We start from the raw sequence: 19917 nt of genomic DNA, 5'->3' as shown, positions 1-19917 counted from the left end.
TCATTAAACCTTTCATCACTTCTCGCGTTTGTTTTCGTGACAAAACATAGTTTGGGAGACCAGAGAAGCTTGCCTGTGATTCCAGTTGGTGATAGGTCGTGTGAAACCCCCTATCGCCGATCAGTCGTGTAGTGTGAAAGCCACACTGACTTGAAAGACTCCTGATTACAATAGATCCAGTTGCGTAGTGTGAACTGTACAGCGACCTGACGACTTGGAAAGTCGTGTAGTGTGAACTTGGCATAAGTGTGATTAGATTAGACATGGCACCAGTAGTAGTTTCTGTATATATTGCCCTCTGGTGGAGAACCCACACCCTACCTGTGTTGTGTACAAACATGGAGTTATGGAAGCATATGTGAAAGAGAAGAGTTTTTAAGACTGATATGTCTGCTTATTCCCAGGATGTTAAGGCAGGAGATGTGCTCCAGAAAAAGAATATGTGGGAAATTATTGGAGAAGGATCAGCAACAGGACGTTCAGGGTCAGGAGGAAAGGTAAATATTTTAATTACTGCATGAAGCACATAATGTTTTCTCTATCTTTACTACAGTTTAACTGTTTTTATTAATTTATATTTACAACCTAATCTTCCTTTTAGGGCAACACTTCTGGAAAATGTTACAAGTTTGTTGTGACTGGCCATGGTAAATATGAAAAGGTTTCCATTGATGATGACCAATATAGCGACTACCCAAATGGAAAATCAGGTGAGATTGTCAATGGTGGCTAAAAATATAAATGCACTGCTGTCATTGAAGTTATAAATGCGTCCCAAATCACATACTGCTTCACACATTTTAAACCAAGCTTTTCTAAAACCATAAAAGCTCTAAAAGTAGATTATTGTTTCATGTGTTGAAACTACTCTTCATACATTCACAGACAAGTCTTAAGTGACTTAAATAAATAATGCTGGAAATGTTCACACATGTATTATACAATTTAGGATTTTAGTTAGGGACAATAAGTTATAATTAATAACATTTAATAGCAAGATTTATAGATTTTCCTTTAAAATGTCTGTAACAATATGCAATTATATTATCATAAATAAAATAGTAAATATAAATTACAGTATTAACATAGATGTAACAATGTAGTTGTTTTATGATTCATTGTTATTTAGTTTTACATTTCATATCTGACCTAAACACATTGTAAACATTAACATTACTTTATTTTACACACTTTGTTTTTTATACCTAGATTTGTCCTATAGCTGTTTTTAAAAGATTTAAAGCATTTTTAAGCATTTTAAGCATTTTTATCATTACACAAATGGATAAGGAAGCTTACAGTCTGTGATTGTAAAATTAGACAGTGACAGGATTCAACCCCCTTGATGGTGATGTTAAATCTAAGCCACATGCCCCAAAAACGCAGGTATTTTTGCAATCAAACCTGTTCAACATAAAAGTACAAAGCATCTATGTGCTGACTGAATGAAAATCACTAATGTGCGGATTTTGAGAGCACCGTTAAAAAATGCTAGGTTTAATCATCTTTCCCTTTCCCCAAATGACATGTTTTATTACAAAAAATATATAAAATGTTTCATTTAATGCACCTTAGAATCCAGGGTATTACACTTCTCATTAGCTCTACAGAGAAGAATGTGTACCCAGACAGATTTTAGAAGACATGCACAAAAAGGACAAACACTAGAACATGGACAATTAATTAACATAACAAGATGATTGACTATATAAGCCATGCATAGGGCTGACCGTCAGTATTCACTTGAGCATTATCTAACAATTTAAACTTTTTTTTTTTAATTAAACATAGCCCTTTTAAATCAATGTAAGCTGCCTGTCATGCTTTCAGCATGCTCTGGTCACCAGGATACATCATAAACCTCATTGTGTGGTTTCATGTGAGATTTGTGGTAGATTTAGAGGCGTGCACTTCTTACTCTTTCTTTTACACACCTTTTTTACTCTTTCCATGCTTCTTAGCCACCCGACTAATCCAGCTACCTACAACTTTCATTGACCTTGTTGATCCTGTTCCCTTACTGAACATACAATCCGACCTCTGTCCCTCAATACCTCTCACTAGCTTTATCTTAAAAAGCAGAAACTATAATAAAAAATGAATACAAAACTGGAAAGTTGGCATGTTAGAAGGTGCTATTTAGTTAAAACCTTAAGATTACTCAGTGGTGGTAAACAGATCTATACAGAATTACTGGAAAAATACAATATCCAATATCTCTCTTTAGATTCACTTCAGATTATTAAGTACTAAACCCTTTTGCTGTCCTGTTAAAGTCTTTTGGTTCTTCATCCTTATTTTTGCGTCCTATAAGACCCATCTCGAAAACTGTTGCAATCTTTGTTACTGGGCGTGAGGCCGCCTCTCTCAGTTTTCTGGCATCAAACCGAGGACTATAAAGGAGAACTGGAAGGCGATGAGCAAAAGCTGGAATATCTTTTTGTTCAATTTGTTTAGCCTCCTCTTTCTTTTGCTCTTCACTTTTGTTGGCTTCAATCTGTTGCATGATACTCTCTTTGGTTGAGAACATTTGAAATAATACTGCATCCCACATTTTTGCAGCCCTAGGAGCATCACGTCCCTCATTTTCACCAGTGTTGTCTTTGTCTTTGTCTTGGTCTTCCTGCTGATTGGGTTTTTGAGCAGTGCTGTCAACAGAATCTTTATTTAGCTCTGCTTCAGTCTCTGGAAATTTGGGCTCCTCAAGCTCCACCACCAGGTGTTTCTTAAGACGAGACCAGCCACTAAGTTTGGACTTTAGCCCTTTTGCTTTCTGAATCACCTTCAGCGGAGGCTCTAAAGTTGAGAGGGAGCTGTCCTCCTTCTTTTCCTCTGCAGGTTTAGCTTCCTGTGAAATAAGCTTTGATCCATTTTCCAAACTATCTGTTCTATTTTTCACTTTGTCAACCTTTGTCTTGACCAGAGACATATCTTCTGTCTTTTTGGTTGTGGTAATTTCAGCTGCCTTTGTTGAAGTCATAGGAGCTGCTAAGGATTTTAACACTTTGCTTATTTTGGTGGTACTTGCAGTTTCTGCTGGAATATTGTTTGCATTTTGGTCAGGGGTTATAGCTTTTACAGATCTTGGTTTTATTGTAATTTCAGTTTTAGTGGTTTCCTTTGGAGAGTCAGGAGGTGGTGTCTTTGGTTTTGGCATGCCATTTGTTGGAGCACTAACATTTTGTGTCAAAGACTTTGTGGTTACTGTCTTTGGTGCTTCTGATGGTGGTGTGTCAACTTGAGATACCACAATAGTTGGAATTTTAACTTTAGGGATGACAGTATCATTTTCTTTTGTTTGCTTTACCTCTAATAGAGATATCTCTTGCACAGATGTTAGTGTTGCCTCAACTGCTAACACTGTTGTCTTTGAGACTTCAGCAGATGGCAAAGACACAGAAGCTCCATTTTTAGTATCAGCAATGCTGAATTGTGATACTTTACCTGGAATTGCCTTGGTACTTTCTGGCTGCTCTTTTAAAGTAGTTGTTTCTTCTTTTTTACCATCAACACTTTGAGTAGATCCTTCTGACACTTGTTCAGATGTAGGTTCCCCAATAGATGGTGATATAGCTCTAGAGATGCCGAAAGCAGGTACGTAACTCTGTATGCCCCCATAAGCAACATATTCAGCAGGGGTTAATCCATAATATTTTAATTTGGTCTTTTTTGTTGGTGTTCTAGGCCTTTGACCTGCAAATGCAGGCACAGTTGGTCTTTGATACCCTAATATAGGACTTGTAGGTTCAGAAAACTCAGAGCTTGATGTTTTGGGTCCTTGATATTCAGGTTTGGGAGTTACAGGTTTGGGAGATTCCAGTACATGAGTCTTTGGGCTTTGGATTTTAATAGTTTCTGTATTTATTAAAGCATCTTTCTCAGGGGTCTTTGGTTTTGACAACTCATTTTGTCTGAGCTTTTCAGATGGCAGTGTAGCTTCTGAGGTTTCAGATGATTCCACATAAATCTCCCTATTTTGTGTGGCTTCATAAAGATTTATACTTTTATCTTCTTTAGACATTTCATCACTAGGCCCAACTAAACTTGAGGTTGGTGTTTTGGATCTTCTTCCCTCTATATAGACTGTACAGACAGCAAACAAAAGTGGATTAGGTTTTGAAATTTCTATGACAGGTGTCCTAGCTGGTGAAACATGATGTGATGGAGTTTTTGGTCTTCCTGAATGAGTTTTTGAAGATACCTCAAATGTTGCCCTTGTCAGGGTTCTTCCTCTTTTAGACTCGGTTTCAACTGTTGAAGGACCTTTCATTTCAGATGTTGGGGTAGTACCTCTGATTTCAACAACTGGACTGGTTTCAGTCTTTATTTCTAAGGTTGGAGTTGTTTCTATTTTGATTTCAGAGGTAGGTGTTAGACCCCTTTCTGATGTTGGTGTTATGACTCTTTTGATTTCCCTAGTGGGTGTTTTATCTCTTGTCATTTCGGAGACTGAGGATGTTTCACTTGTGATTTCAGATAGAAGTGTCACCGTTCTTTTTATCTCAGATGTTGGTGTTATGGCCCTTTTGATTTCTCTGGTTGGTGTTTTATCCCTCCTGATTTCTGTGGTTGATGTCACAATCTTCCTTACTTCAAATGTTGGTGTTGGACTTCTCATAATCTCAGCAACTGGGGTTCTACTTCTTTGACTTGTTGTTGATGTATAAGAAGGTCCTAATGTTGCTGTCTTAGAAGTATAGTTTTTCATTTTTGGCACATCAAACATAGGTTTTGTTGGTTGAGGACTTGCAGCCTTAGAGATGATAAAAGTGGGTAAAAGACCTGCCTCCATTTTTGTTTCCAGCACTTTACTTAAGTTCTGAACTGACAGAGAGAGCTGTGCTGATGGTTTTAAAGCAGCAGGTCTGATTATCTCAACAGGTATGGATGTCTCACTAATTGATGTTGCAGAAAAAGATGGAACTGGTGATACTCCAGCAGAAAAGGGTGGAGTTGTGTATGAGAATTGTGGGGCCACAAGGTGTGGTGCACCATAGGGCTGTGGAATTGCTGGGATGCCTCTGTGATGAGGGTATGGTGATGATGCATGCTGATACAGTGGTCTGACATTGAAGCGTGGGTGCAGTGTCCCTCCGTAGATGGGTGTCTCTGGTGTTTTGGGTGGAGTTGAGTGGTCACTGTGTTCCAGGTCAGGACTAGCTTCGGTTACTGGAGAGAGACATGAGCGGAACGGGACTTGCGTCTGGGAAGCTTGTGAGGCAGCTTTTTTCTTGGCAGCTTTCTTAAGTAACTTCTGGAGTCTGACATTTTCCTTTCCTGGTTTAGGAAGTAGAGGTGGTGGGTACTGCTGGGAAAGCAGGCCCGCTTGGGCTACATTGCGGATATTTACAGCCATGAAAATGTCAGCCCCTTAAAACAAATAATGAAATGTTTTTAATTCAGAAATAAAATGTTAACATTTAAAAATGCATTATTAAAACAACTGTGAATGAAGACACTATTAATAATGTTTTTTATTGTTTTTTTTTTTTCAGGGGACCTGTACAATGATTTCTAAGGATCTATTGAAAATCAAAGTTAAAGAATGGTTTTGTATTAAATAAACATACATTCTGTCATGGATGCCATTCAGTAATTGGTAACTACATACATGTTCTGACAACAAATGTTGGTTTAGATAAGGTATGATTGTTTATCGTTTGTACCACATATGCAGTATAAATGAACTGATGTCAGGAAGCAAATGTTCACATCACTTTGTTTCACTAAAAATGATACACCCATTTTAGCTCTATCAAATTGCAAATATGTTTATTTCATTGATGTGATTGTGTTTATGTAAATACTATGCTAGTTTTACTTTGGAGTTTAATCTGTCTGCACATTTCATGGACAATCCCATTTTAGTTCACAACATATAGCATAGTATATATACTTAACTCTCATCATTATGTTAAATCATTTTTGATACAGTGCCATAAAAAGTATGTGCCCCTTTCTGATGTCTGTTTTTGCATACTGGATACTGTATGTATATCACTTTTAAAGGATATTTTCATTAACTGAAGAAACAATACCAGCTACCCCTGAATTCCTGAATTGAAAACATGATTGCCTAAACTTAATTAAATGGTTGTGCTACCTTTAACAGCACCAACTGCAACCAAACACTTAACTGGAGATCAATCTTTCAGGCTGTGGTGGAATTTTGGCTCACTCTTCGAGTATGAACTTTCCAGTTCAGGTCTTAAACCTAGCATCTCAATATGATTTAAGTCTTTGACTAGTCCACTCTAAGCTCTTTTGAGGCATTCATAGGTGGAATTAATCCTGAGTATCACACAGGGTTTTTATTTTGTTGCACATCCCAGTTGCTATAAAAGAAATGCAGTAGTTCAATCAAGAAGTGGGCAAATACATTTTTTAGCACAGTACATTTCTTTTGTTTATACTAACTTACCATGTATGTTATGTTCAACTGTCTTTTGCTGAACACTGGACTTAGTCCACCATTGTATATTTATAAAAAATATTGTTTCAAGGATTAGCCTTTAAGCCAATATTTCATTCGGGCCATTTATATGTATGTATGTATATGTGTGTGTGACAGTGTGTGTGGTAATGTTTTTCTATTGTACTGATCTTCTCTTAAATAAATTCGACTTTTTTATGAACTCTCTTACTGCTGGCTGGTAGAATCATTTCACTCACTGCACAGAGCCACCCCCACCTAATGTTAACCTAATTTTAGGCCATAAGCAAAGACGAGACATATCTTAATGTCCCGTCATAGAGTTTAGTAGCACTCAGATTAATTACAACCTGGGTGTAATAACTTATTATTAAGACGTATATATTATTACATATATTATTATTATAAATGTATGAGAACTTACCGTACGTTTACTACTTATTCTATTAAAAGGTCTCAATCCAATTCATTCATGTTTAAACTGATGCAAATACAACTAGATTAAATTAATTAAGAGTTTATTAAGTTTATTGAGTTATTAGGGTCCCAAACAAAGCCACATAAATTTGACTTTAATGTGTTCTCTGACTACAGTTAAGCAGATTTATAGTTGGTATTCAAAGACAAAATAGAGTCATTGCTTTTTCCTCTTCTTGTCTTCTTGTGCATTTTAGTAGGAAATATAAGCCAAGATAAACACTCCCAAAATCATAGTTTAAAAACAGGGTGGTCGAAAATGATTGAAAGGACCTCAGAGCCATCCTCCCAAAGAAACTACGCTTGACGCCTGACATATGAGAAGGGGTGATCCTTTTAAGGCCCTGAAAGGTTAGCCATTTTAAAGTCCAACACATGTTCAAAAGTGGAAAGTGTAAGAATAGACAGGCAGTACATTCAGGTCCTGCACAATGACACGTTCATAGCAAAAACCTTTGAGCAAAAATGCACCTAAAAACAAATCATAAATGTACAAAATAACTTACCAAGAGGTGGTTTTAACAGATTGCTCACTTCAGACACAGTCCCCTTTAATCCATACAAAGAAATCATTTATTTAGATAAAACATGCAAACACAATATGCAGCTCAAATAAATAGTCACAGTACAACATAAAAATATTGGGAATGGCATTAAGTATAACTTCTACAGTGGTTCAAACTTTACTCTTTTAATCAAGCTCTAGCATGTATTATAATACAGCACTTAAAGCTGTTGACACAAAAAATGCACCTTCTTCCAACAATGTGTTAAAGCAACATGCTGTAATACAACACAATGTGCTTGAGGGACTAAACACATTACCCATAGTACCGGTTTCAAAATCACAACACATCTGTGGCAATGACATTGGCACACTGGCATGCAATTTTTCAAAGAGCAAAAGCTGAATCAGGTTTGTATTTATTTTACCTGTATTTCTGCTAGTTAGGGGTGACTGGCTGCTGCCTGCTTCTCCCAGCCTAAAGTATCAGACCTGGAAGCTCATGTTAGGCTCAACTATCATCCCTTCCTTCAAATGGAAGGCTCAGACTCCATAGCAGTCCAAAAATAAAACCTGAGCCCTTAACTTAGAATGTGCATGGAGTGGTAATGGTGCAGAGGGCCCGTCAGCGAGGCAGTAGGTGGCCAGACCACCTTACATACATCCCCCACTACCCCTACATTTTTAATTCACTAAACTCTAGAGAAGGCACAGGGACTAAATGAACATTGCAGGCCCTCTGCAGGCCAGTGATACAAGTTGCATCCTGAAGTGGCAAACTTGATGGCATAGACAGAGTGTAAAAAAGTGATATAATTGAAAAGGCCTCGTTAATAAGTGTACATTAAGAAACACTAATTACTCTACATTCTATATTTAATATTAATTCTCAATAACGAAAATAAGTCACAATCTGAAATAAATTTTTATAATTAGTAAAATATAGTAAAATGAAACAGTTTGGTTATAATTGGCAAGAACTCTACAAAAAACATAAGTAGGTCCCAGGACAGAAACAGGAGCTTTCTGGGCAAGAAGGACACATATAGCAATAGCCAGGATAAAGGGTGTAAGACAACAACAACAGAAGAAGTGACTTCTGGGCATCAGGATGGCAGAAACACAAGTTCAGAAATAGTAGCACAGGATATAAGTTGTAGGATAGGATATAAGTTGTAGCATGTAGTTCCTCGGGATGACAGGAGTGCAATTATATGGCAAGACAGGAGCTTGTAGATCTCAGGATGAGCTGGATGAAGATGGCAGGCACATTGGCCTCAAGATTATTAAAGAAGGTGGGGAAGAGAAGCTTTCAGGCCAAAAGATAGATCAGGGTGGCAGAAGGTAAAAGGTTGTATATGGATTAAAGTATGATTGCCATGACAGAAAAAGAAGCTTGTAGACTTATCATGCTAGGGAAAAGATAATAGCCTGAGTAAAGATTTGAGTTTGGGAAAATTCAGTAGTAAGAAAAAGAGGATAGAAGCAAGAGTTTGTATGCCTCAGAAGAATAACAAAAAAGCAGAAAAAGCTTGTAGACCCCATGAGAACAAGGGTGATCAGCATGGCAAGTGTCATCATCAGAATGACAGAAATGGGACTTTTAAATGGCAGGACTGGGATGAGGATGATGGAAGAAAGAGCATGTATGCTTCAGAATAGCAAAAGTAAAATCAGGTACAGAAGCTTGTAGGCCTGAGGTGGGCATGGGTATGATCAGAATTGGAGGAGCAGATGCTTGTAGGCCTCGAAAGGGCTGGATGATCAGGATAATGAAAACATTAGTTTGTATGCTTTGGTATTGCAGAGGTATGATCATGGGTATGATACATTCCCTTTGACAAGAAACCTATCAAGTCAACTATCAAGTCAAAGTGAAACATCCCTTGGGAGAATTTGTGGGTAAGTATAATGCCCCATGAGTACTATGTTTATAACCTATGCTTAGTTCTTCTAAAGAAATATATGGTTATGTATAACATGCTCAATTAAAACAAACAAAAGGGTTTAGCGGACATTAAGAGAAAATTGTGGGGACGCATACAACTGAAGTAGGCTATAAAACATTTCTAAGGCTTTAGGTTTTATGATAATTCACAACAAGACACAACCTGTTTCAGTGCAGGACATTTAGTACTGTTACCACTCTTCCTAAGAGTGGACGTCCAGCAAATAATACACCAAAGACACAATGTGCAGTCCTGAAGGCCCCAAGAATAACAGCAAATGACCAGCAAAAATCTTCAGACCTTGCAAAATTCTTTGTTTATGTGCACGCTGATCATATGCAAAAAAAAAAAAAAGGCCATTTAAAAGACGATTGCTGCATGGGTCAAGTTTGCAAAAGGCAACTTGGGTGTTCCACTATTCTTATAAAAACTATGACGTGTGATGGAAGAATGATTTAAAACTGTGATGTTGCATATACTAAAAACTTGTTAAAAATATGCCTCAGCCACCTAGACTTGCCTTATAGTAATCCAATTTAGAGGTTATAATAAGAGGACTTAATGTACACTTCTAAAAGAGATGTATTACTTAAAGCTCTGTGTCTTGATAGATGAAAAGAGTATCTAAACATATTCCTGATGTGGGTTAAGTTAGTAAAAATAGTTTTAGTTCATGACATAACTGTATTCAACATTGCTTAGACTATTTGTTTGTAATAATTCAGAGTTTAAGGTTTAACTAACCTGCTTTATTTGTGTTGAGCAAAAATGTTGTAATGACGTCCAGTTATTAATTTTGTAAACACAACTTGCTAACTTAGAGATTATAAGGAGCTTGTCTGATTAAGTTGATATAGTTGATATCACATATGTGTTATTCTAAAAACATTGTGTTGTTATTTACCAATGACGTAAAGCAGCTGTCAAATCATCCCAGAGTGTATGCTGTTCAATAAGTTATGTAAGACTAATTCATTTTGATCCGTTGTGAGTGCATAGATCCCATGTGTCAATGTGTAAACCCTCTTCTTAAGGAAACACCAGGTGCTAAACCCTATAGCGATCCTGATCATGCCTACAGTATATGTTTTAAATGCTTCTTCTACTCGGTTTCAGACATAGAACTGCATTTTGCTTGCCTAATGCAACAACAAATATAGCGATGAGCACCCCATTCCAAACTTGTGCCTACTTCACATTCCCTTAATCTTTCATCTCCTTATTCAGTGCCCAGGCCAAGTCCTGAACTTGGCCTCCTTAGCCATGCCCACTAGGTCCTCTCAGCCAATGAGAGACCTACACAGATCAAGTATCACTATAACAGAAGGACTTAATCAGCCCTGGATGTTTGCAGAGCTTTACAGCCAGTCTCCGCCACCAGGGAGCTCACTTCTTTTCAGCTTTTCTGAGGTAAGACATAGAACAGACACATATCATGTTAAATGAAAAGAAAGAAGATGACAGGGTGCATGATTGTGACTGAGAGAAAGCATGTAGTGGACAACAGGGCACCCAACTCCACCTGTATAACAGTGGAAAATACATGTGCAAAAAGCATTGCCACTGTGCAGGAACACATGTATTTTGAAGTAGAGTTATTGCTCAGTTGATGAATACAATTCAGAACAAATGGATCTACAGCAGATTTTCATCAATAGAGCATAAAGTTTCCTTTTGACTGCATCGTGCAAGTCAGACACAATAAAGGAGTTTTTGTTATGCATGTTATGTTCTATAATGTTTTACTGTGATTGAAATACAAACAAAATAGGTTTTCTGTTGACCTATGGTCACTATGCCTAAGGGAGTATGTCAGTACAATGCAGCAGCTGAATGTATTTGGTGTATCAGCTTCTGTTGTTCATTCAATTACATTGCATTGGTCTATGTTTTGTGAAGGCACTGGTGGTTTTCTCAGATTTAACTATATGACTCTGCACATGGTCTGTGTGTTTACAACTTTATAAATAAGAATTTGTGTCAGTAATATATAAATGTTAATAGTGTGTGTATATTAGAAAGGGGCATCATACCTTATGTACACTGTACCTTAAAATCTGCATATTTGCATATTAAAAATTAAATAATTACAAAAACAATGGCATACACATTGGCACAATTGATCATTTTAGCACCCGTAACCTATATTTCTTTATTAATAAAGTAAATTTTGTTAAATTAGGTTATCTGTGGCATTAAAATGTATGACATATTGGTCCAATTTACCTGACTTTACTCAGGTTTCTTTACCTAAAATACCTGTTATTAAAACCTGAATATAAGAATAAGCTTTAAGTTGTGTGAAACTTCCAAAACCATCTCTGTATGCCATAACCAGAAAAGGAAATGCAGTATGTCTTATGGATGCTATTCCAAGCAGAAGAATTTGATCTTGAAGAGGGAAACTAGATCCTGAAAGATGTCCGGAGGGCACTTGCAGCTGTTTAAAAGAGTTGCTGATACACAGGAAATGTCCCATAGTTAAATTACTGCCTACTTAATACCAAAAAAGAATATGTATTATTCATTTAGATTAAAATCCATAACATATTAGAATTTTGGAATTTTGTTTTACAATATTATTTACTGCAATGGCTGTAAAATTACAACAATAGCAATAATAATAATAATCTAGCACTTTCTATAGCAAACAAAATAATTAAACAAGCCAATGTGAAAAAATCTTGCGGTGTCAAGCTTAGCAGAACAGTTAGCAATAAGGAGTGATGGCTACTTTGTAAGAGTAGAAGTCTTTTTTCTGAGCTTTGTTGAATAAAGCCTCAGGATGAATTGCCATAATCATCTGATCTTTTTTCCTCGTGTAGTCACAAAGTCCACTGTCATCATGTCTGACACAGAGGAAGTGTAAGTCTTTTTTATATTACACCAGTCACTCTTACACATGCATTAATACTATAAATAGTATTCAACATATTGGGCTAAATACCACTGGACCTGATCATTTTTTTTTTTTTTTTTTTTCAGAGAGCAACAGGGTGAGTATATGACCCCCTTCATCTAAGTTCCAAAGTTCAAAATAAAATGTTATAGATGCTATTATATATTTAGTTTGTGATAATATAATGGATGTGGATAGAATGCAGCTATTCCGTCATTGGGATGCAATTCAAGTGAGTTTAAGAATCTTTAAACTGTAAACCATTTCACTTCACACCAATAAAGTTAAAACATTAATAAATGTTTGCAATAGCTTTTATAAAAGAATACACTTTGCATACTTTATAGCTGGATAAGGCAACAAATAAAGAATTTGATTATGATCCTTTGGGCATCATAAAATATTCAGCTACAAAGGAATGGAAAGTGTATGCTTGGCATGACTCCAAACTGTGCACATATCGCTGATCTGGGCACAGTTTGGAACTATTAATAACTTTGCTGATCTACTGCTTTCTTTTTCCAAATTAAAAATGAAGTCGGCGATGAAGGTAAAATTCATATATTAAATAGACATTTTATTGTAATCAGTACTAATTCTTAAATGTTGCTAATTTTCTAATATTGTTATTTTTACCAAAACTTGCCCACATTATTTTGCTACCAGTAATGATGTATACATTTCCTTGCACGATTTAACCTTATTATCATCAGAATCATCCATTTTGTTCAAGAACTCATAAACCACTAAAAGCTTTTATTATCGTTTACTATTATTTTCATAAACATCATCTCTAATTCTCTTCAACATTTCATGTGCCTAACTATGTTTGTGTTTTATTTTCATCAAGCTTTGCTGAATAATTTGCAAAGAAAAATAAAACAAACATACCACAAGGCCCGGCAGGCCAAATTATCTATTTAGATAATTTATTATCTATTTAATTAAATCATTACAATTTCACTGTATTCCACTACATTAATTTACCTAAATAATCTTTGTTCTACTGTTTTTGCAACCAATATCATTAGTTTTTACCTCTGCACCATGCTCTTCATTTCCAGTAATAGCACCTTAGGGTGGCCTTATCATTCCCCATCTACCCCATCTGCCAGTCAGTTGACCATTAACCACACTCTTCCTGTAATACCCAATAATCGCTTACCCTGTCCTGCTTCCACTAACCTCTCTCACCATAACCGTCCTTTCCCCAACCCCACCCCCTTGCACATATATAGAGCTAACTGAGGAGGTAGTAGATGTAGAGGTGGCTCCTGAGGCAGCTCCAGAACCAGAGCCAGAGGCTGAACATGAACCAGAGCCTGAGCCTGAGCCAGAAGCCCCAGAGCCAGAACCTGAACCTGAGCTAGAATCTGAGGCTGTGGTAGAAGGTATGTGGCATGAAATATTCTCTCACCCTTTACCATGAAGTGGCAGTGTGCTCCATTTCATCACAAGCCAGTCACAGTGCACTAATCAATCTGTTCCCCACTGCTTACACATTTGAGTAATCATGCATTACCTCCTCTTCTTACCTGGTCAGTTAGAGCTAAATTCATTTATAAGTGTTATATCAAGTTCTGCTGCCCCATCTATGCTAACACCGCGCAACATTTAAAGCCATTACCAGTTATTGTGTAACCACATGCTTAGCTTTTATGGAGTATCCCCACCCATCATAAATTTCCATTAGCAGTGATACCTGCAAATAACAAACCTAAGACCTTGGATTTTTTTATAGCAATCACCAAATGTAGTTGTTACTTTGTTTACTTTGCCCTTTATCTCATCCTTACTTAGGGTGATTAGAAAAGCTGTTTACTTCATAGCATTTTTTATGCTTTTAAATTATTACTCATTTAAGGTCCATTGCAAAGCAAAAGCTAATGGAAAACGACAAGCTAGACAATACAGAATGCTGAATTTAAACAACATAAACTTATTTTATCTTTCATTTAGATCTCCTATTAAAGCATACATTTTGTTTCCTTGCAGGTATATGCCTATACTGACAAAAATGTATGTTGTTAAAACCTGCCATCAAATTACAGCCAAAATCTTTCAATGTCCAGCAAAATAGTTCTTATTGTAGTTCTGATTATTTTTATACTGTCTTTTAAAATTAGTCCATTAAAATGTATTTAATGTAGGATTTAATGTGGTAACAGAAATGTTTGGCTGATAATGTGTTGTTTTTCAGTGTACGGCATATTATGATTTATTGCAGGGCTATTCAATTAGCAACTGACAAATCAGACCCCACTCTTGGACTAGTTTTTGCCAAATAATTAAAAAATACAGATTATCATATGCATAATATGCATAGAGCAAATTAACAAGTGTTAAGCCTATTATTAAAATGCATGTAGCCATATAAAATTACACAAGCTGAAGCAACCACTCTCAAATGCCTAGCATGCCCTATTAGCTGTTCTTATGTACTCATGCTGCTTCCAAAAATACATTTTAATTTAAACTTTTACTATAACCTTTATTAAGATAAAAGGCTTCAAAACACTGGGTCAGAAAATACTGAGGCGGGATGTTTTCAGCCCATCTTCTCATTTTTGTAATTTGACCCTTGCTCCTAACTAATTGAATAGCCCTTTTTTATTTTATCAACTTACAAATTAAATGTAACTTGTTGGCTATAAAGCAGTATTGCATTTGCTAATTGTGTCTATTCTGCTTTTGCTTTCATTGCTTGCTGCATGCAGAGGTCTATGAAGAGGAAGGTATGTTGATTACAGATGTACTCTACCTATAAATGTTGGAAGGACGTCTTTGTCCCTTGTTTCAACTGCCTGTACTCTCCTTCTATTGGAGAATTTGTGCACTGAGGTTCCGTCCAGTCAAACATATTGTTTTGGAGCAAGACGCACTGCTATAATTGGCCACCATTTAAAAGAAAATTGAAAAACACAGGTAAATTAAAACTTGTGTGTCCATAAGTAAAATAATATACTTGAAATACTTGAAAAGGGTGAAAGAATATAAAATGCTAACAACCATCAGCCACTGCGCAGTGATCTAACCCTGCTATACCACTTATTTGCATGGCATGCAATTCAATTCAAGAAGGAAACCACAATCTAGGCCTAGAAATCATTTTGGACTAGTCCAAAATGGACACACATAGGCTGGTAATGGTTTTAGCTGAGAGGTTCAAGTTAATGTCTGGCTCTTAGATAGCATTTTTGCACATTTTATTTTAATTGCAAGTTTGTAAAACCTATGACAGTACTTCTGAAAAGGTATGTTGGGGGGGGGGGGGGGGTGGACTATTTCATGTTTAAAAAAATAACACAAAATAACATGTTTTGGTCTAATTCTTAAATATTTTCTTGTCTTTAGTGTAATTTTTGTGTCTTTAAGTGTGCTTGTTTCAAATGGGATTTTGCATCCTAATCTTTTGACATATATTACTTATAAATTACTCATTCTGTGAAATAGTTACTCATACATTAAATAGTTTACTACCAATGTTTGAGTTTTGTTTTAAAATACCAGTTTACTTCATATACTACCATAAGCACATTTCTAACTCACTAATGTGTACTTGTCCCCTCTTCATTTTTAATCTACAGAGGAGAAGCCCAAATTCAAGTAAGTGGCTAATTTTCCATTTACCATCACTAAGAATGTCATAAACAAAACAAAAACCAAACCAAAACTATTTGTTCAGAGATATAAATTAATTGGCTAAATTTCAGTTATTATATTGTTTATGCTTTCACCAAAGGCCCTCTGCTCCCAAGATCCCTGAGGGTGACAAAGTGGACTTTGATGTAAGTATCTTTCATTTCACTGAACTAAGAACTAAGAAAACATAAGTCATTATTTAAATATTTACATTAATTGAGATTTTGAACAAATGGTAAAGCTTATTGTGTGTATTTAATAGGACATCCAGAAGAAGCGTCAGAACAAGGATCTTATGGAGCTGCAGGGACTGATCGATGCCCACTTTGAGCATAGAAAGAAGGAGGAGGAGGAGCTCATTGCTCTTAAGGACAGAATTGTGAGTGAATGCCACTGAGGAGCAAATTTTAGTGCAGAAAAATGGTCAATGAGCCTAAATGTCTAAAGATGGTTGATTGTGATATTTTCAACAGGAAAAGCGTAGGTCTGAGAGGGCAGAGCAGCAGAGGATCATGGCTGAAAGGGAGAAGGAGCGCCAGGCAAGGCGTGAGGTATGATCCACCAGTTTTTTCTGATTTCCTCACACATACACAATTACATATATAAATAATACAATAATACTTTTATTACATATGCTGTGTGTTTGCTTATCTGAAGTTGAAGCTTATGCATTAGTTACCAGGTGGGTAACTAGTACCTACAACTTTACTCAGTTTGGATGCTTGTCAGAAAATACTCCCACAAACACAGAGGAAAACACAGTTGTTTACAAAATATTTATATTTTTTGCTTTTAATGAAAGCAAATAAAGATAAAAAATAATGCAGACACAGCAACAAAATCATGTTTAGCAATTACATTTACAGCATTTAGCAGACACAAATCCAAAATGACTCACATACAATATATGTGACCAAATACAAATACAAACCAGTTGAGAGTTATGGGCCTTGCTCAGGAGCCCAACAGTGGAAACTTGGCAGTGATGGGACTTAAACCAGCAACCTTCTGATCACCAGTCCAGTACCTTAACCACTAAATTACCTGCCTTCATTACTGTAGCACATTACCCCATCAGATTGCAGGGGTAAAGTATATATCAATCTAATTGTTCACTCCATAATATACTTTAGAGCTGGTAAGCTTCTGTATCATCCAGAATCCTGATTTTGTCACTTGCAGATAGATCGCTATGCAGCATTATTGCTCCAGCCTAGTATACTACCTAAAGTTCTGTTAACTTGAATAGGAAGAAAGGCAGAGAAGGGAAGAAGCTGACGTTAAGAAGAAAGCTGATGACGATGCCAAGAAAAAGTCTGCCCTGACCAGCATGGGTTCCCAGTTTAGCAGCTACATGCAGAAGGTGATTTTGTCTCTCATTTCACGTAAAAGACAACCAGATATTTGTCTCTATAAATTTGAAGTCAGATAGTTAAAGAGGAATATAATTTTAACTTTGTGTATATTCTAGGCTGACTCCAAGAGAGGTGGCAAGAAACAGACAGAAAGAGAAAAGAAGAAAAAGATCTTGGCTGAGAGGCGTAAGCCACTCAACATTGACCATCTCAATGACGACAAGCTCAAGTAAATGACATCTTTTAATATGAGTCTGCTCCAGCAGATGGCGCTCTTTTGCCACAGTAGAATTTGAATTTGATTACTCTTGCCTTAGGGAGAAGGCCAAGGAGATGTACGAATGGCTGAAGACTCTGGAGGCTGAGAAGTTTGATCACATGGAAAGGCTGAAGAAACAGAAGTATGAGGTATGTTATTCAAATATTGCTTAACTTTCATGGTCAAGCAATTGCCTTTTATATTTTAGTGCCCAAAATGAAACTCAAATGTTAATAAAGATCAGTCTGGAAGTTAAAAGTTCATTTAAAAATGTCTGTTTTAGTAGCATTTTCTCTGAGATAACTGAGCTACTTGTAAACATAACTTTAATCTCCTCCAGGTTACAACACTGCGCAAGAGAGTGGAGGAGCTGAGCAAATTGTAAGTTGTACAGGTTTATTTGGACGACTGTGTGTGTGTGTGTGTGTGTGTGTGTGTTCTCTAATGGGATAAGCCAGTGTCTGCCAATGTCTTTGCATAATATTAGTAGTTAAACCTCTCTTCCATGCATTACTATATGTACAATGGTAAGTAATGCTTGCTGTGGTTGTGCATGCAACATAAATCTAAACAGTTTGTATTAATAGGTGAATAAACAACACAGTTATTAAAGCAATATGACAATGTGCTGTTAAACAAAATTGTCTCACTTTGTCCCTGGTAATTGTCACATTGCAGCAGCAAGAAGGGAGCTGCCGCTCGTCGCAGAAAGTAAGCCACCCTTTACAACATACTTAGCAAGCCCATGGGTGATGGCTAGAGGAAGAAAACAGCGGAGTCCTCAAAATATTGACCATGCATCATCTACAGTGACAGTGCTATCTGTAGTTTTACTTGCCGCGGACCTGCTAAGTAGCTACTCTGCAGGACTCTGCAATAATTGCGGTTTGCCAAAGATCCATGTTCACACTTTTTTTGTTTTGGTCTGCTGTTTGGTTCAAATTTTTTCATGTAAATAAAGTGTTACTCAACATTTGTCAAAAGAGTTGTTTTTTCATGTTCATCATACAAAATATATCAGTTATTTTCTTTGGAAATGTAGAAATCCTACTAGCAGCTTAAACTTCAATACACAAAAATTGACTACTGTCGTTAATCTTGTATGAAGTGTTGGGAGTGTGTGCATAATATTTATATTAATTTAACTTTCATTTTATGGCCGCTCAGGTGGAGCAGCGGTAAAGTACGCTAGCTCACCAGAGTTGGGGTTTCGAATACATCGTATCGAACCTCAGCTTTGCCTTTCCGACTAGGCTGGGCGGCAGTATGAACAATGATTGGCTGTTGTTCAGGGTTGTTAGGGGTAAGAAAGTCGGATCATAGGTCCTCATAACTGGTGCGACTGCGGCCCCTGCTGGCTGACTGATGACGCCTGCACAGGGCTGAGGAATAATGCTGATGGGGGTGTGGCCCTCCGTGCACAGTGCCCGTCAAGTGTATGAACTCGACTCGTGCAGGTGAAAAATGCACAATCTGTACTGACTGTGCGTACCAGAGGGGGCGCATGTCAGTTGAGAGGCGTCCTCAGTCAGCGGTGAAGGGTCGAATCAGTATAGAGGACGCAATCAGGGTAATTGGACACGACTAGACTGAGGGATCAAAATTGTGGAAAAAAGAGGGGGGAAAAAAAACCTTTCATTTTATGTGGGATGCAACAATAGGATAAAAACAGATTGGTGAAAAGTAAAGTTCTCAGAAAAAGATAGGCTAGTATAAATCAACTTTTGGTTTCTAGCTAATTATTCCATTTCGCATTTCTAGATTAAACTTTTTCAGAATAGCTTTATTATTAAACATTAACAACATTAACTTCAACAGCCATTTGATTTATCTTGCTACCTGCATAGCTGGTTTGTGTTTTAGAATATTGCATTAAACAAAATCTAGGTCAATAAAATAAATGACAAGTTTGATGATGAGTTAAAACAAGTTCGATGATCGATTTGTGTTTTAATTAAATTAACATTTTAGTCATTTATACGTTTAACTAATTCTATTCTTGAATAATATAATTTTATTTGAGGTCATACATTTATTGTAAACATTTCGCAGGATTAATGATTACAGGCTTTTTTATTTATACATGGAGTTTTACTCCAGTCAATAAAATTATTTTCAGTTGCATAAAACAAATCCACCGATTTGTACTAACAGGAAAACTGTGATGTTACTCTGTATTACTAAGTTCCTATTGATTTACCATAAAATATATATTTGCATAATAACCTCAAGTCTTTGGTTGTGTAAAACATCCTAATTTGGTGTGATTTTTTACTTTTTTCAGATAGATTAATCACGGTGATTTTTCTAAATTGTTTACATTTATTTTAAATAATATAAATGGCTTAACACGTTATTAAAATGTGAACTTGTTTATCATGTTATTATGTTTCTAATA

General features: G+C 36.4%; 3 protein-coding genes across 6 annotated transcripts in view; 2 read left to right on the top strand and 1 right to left on the bottom strand.

Annotated features, from left to right (window-relative positions):
* lsp1a (lymphocyte specific protein 1 a) overlaps positions 1–6640 on the top strand; it is a 38829-nt gene extending 32189 nt beyond the window's left edge. For both annotated transcript variants that reach the window (XM_062991047.1, XM_062991037.1), the window contains exons 11-13: positions 405–497; positions 602–710; positions 5496–6640. In XM_062991047.1, the coding sequence (XP_062847117.1) occupies positions 405–497; positions 602–710; positions 5496–5518 (225 nt within the window). In that variant the 3' untranslated portion in view covers positions 5519–6640. The remainder of the gene's footprint in view (positions 1–404; positions 498–601; positions 711–5495) is intronic.
* Positions 1507–7932, bottom strand: prr33 (proline rich 33). Its single transcript, XM_062991026.1, has 3 exons — positions 7844–7932; positions 7417–7459; positions 1507–5370 (listed from the first exon to the last, which is right to left on the bottom strand). The coding sequence occupies exon 3, from the start codon at positions 5354–5356 to the stop codon at positions 2243–2245; it is 3114 nt and encodes a 1037-aa protein (XP_062847096.1). The 5' UTR covers positions 5357–5370; positions 7417–7459; positions 7844–7932; the 3' UTR covers positions 1507–2242.
* A 2752-nt stretch (positions 7933–10684) lies between these two features.
* On the top strand, positions 10685–18492 carry tnnt3a (troponin T type 3a (skeletal, fast)). 3 transcript variants are annotated; one of them, XM_062990996.1, is made up of 14 exons: positions 10685–10774; positions 12190–12229; positions 12350–12360; positions 13502–13654; positions 14981–14998; positions 15851–15869; positions 16006–16051; positions 16168–16284; positions 16379–16456; positions 17155–17268; positions 17377–17489; positions 17578–17668; positions 17860–17900; positions 18198–18492. In XM_062990996.1, exons 2-14 carry the CDS (start codon positions 12210–12212, stop codon positions 18232–18234), a joined length of 858 nt encoding a protein of 285 aa, XP_062847066.1. In that variant the 5' UTR covers positions 10685–10774; positions 12190–12209; the 3' UTR covers positions 18235–18492. The 3 variants fall into 3 exon arrangements, with proteins under 3 accessions (XP_062847066.1, XP_062847075.1, XP_062847083.1); XM_062991005.1 differs by lacking the exon at positions 14981–14998; XM_062991013.1 differs by lacking the exons at positions 13502–13654; positions 14981–14998 and having other exon boundaries at positions 10688–10774.
* Positions 18493–19917: the final 1425 nt, after the last annotated feature.

Source organism: Trichomycterus rosablanca, chromosome 1 (genome assembly GCF_030014385.1).
Source record: "Trichomycterus rosablanca isolate fTriRos1 chromosome 1, fTriRos1.hap1, whole genome shotgun sequence".
Taxonomy (NCBI): Eukaryota; Metazoa; Chordata; class Actinopteri; order Siluriformes; family Trichomycteridae; genus Trichomycterus; species Trichomycterus rosablanca.
The sequence above is the reverse complement of the archived record's forward strand: the minus strand, read 5'-3'. Positions and strand labels throughout refer to the sequence as shown.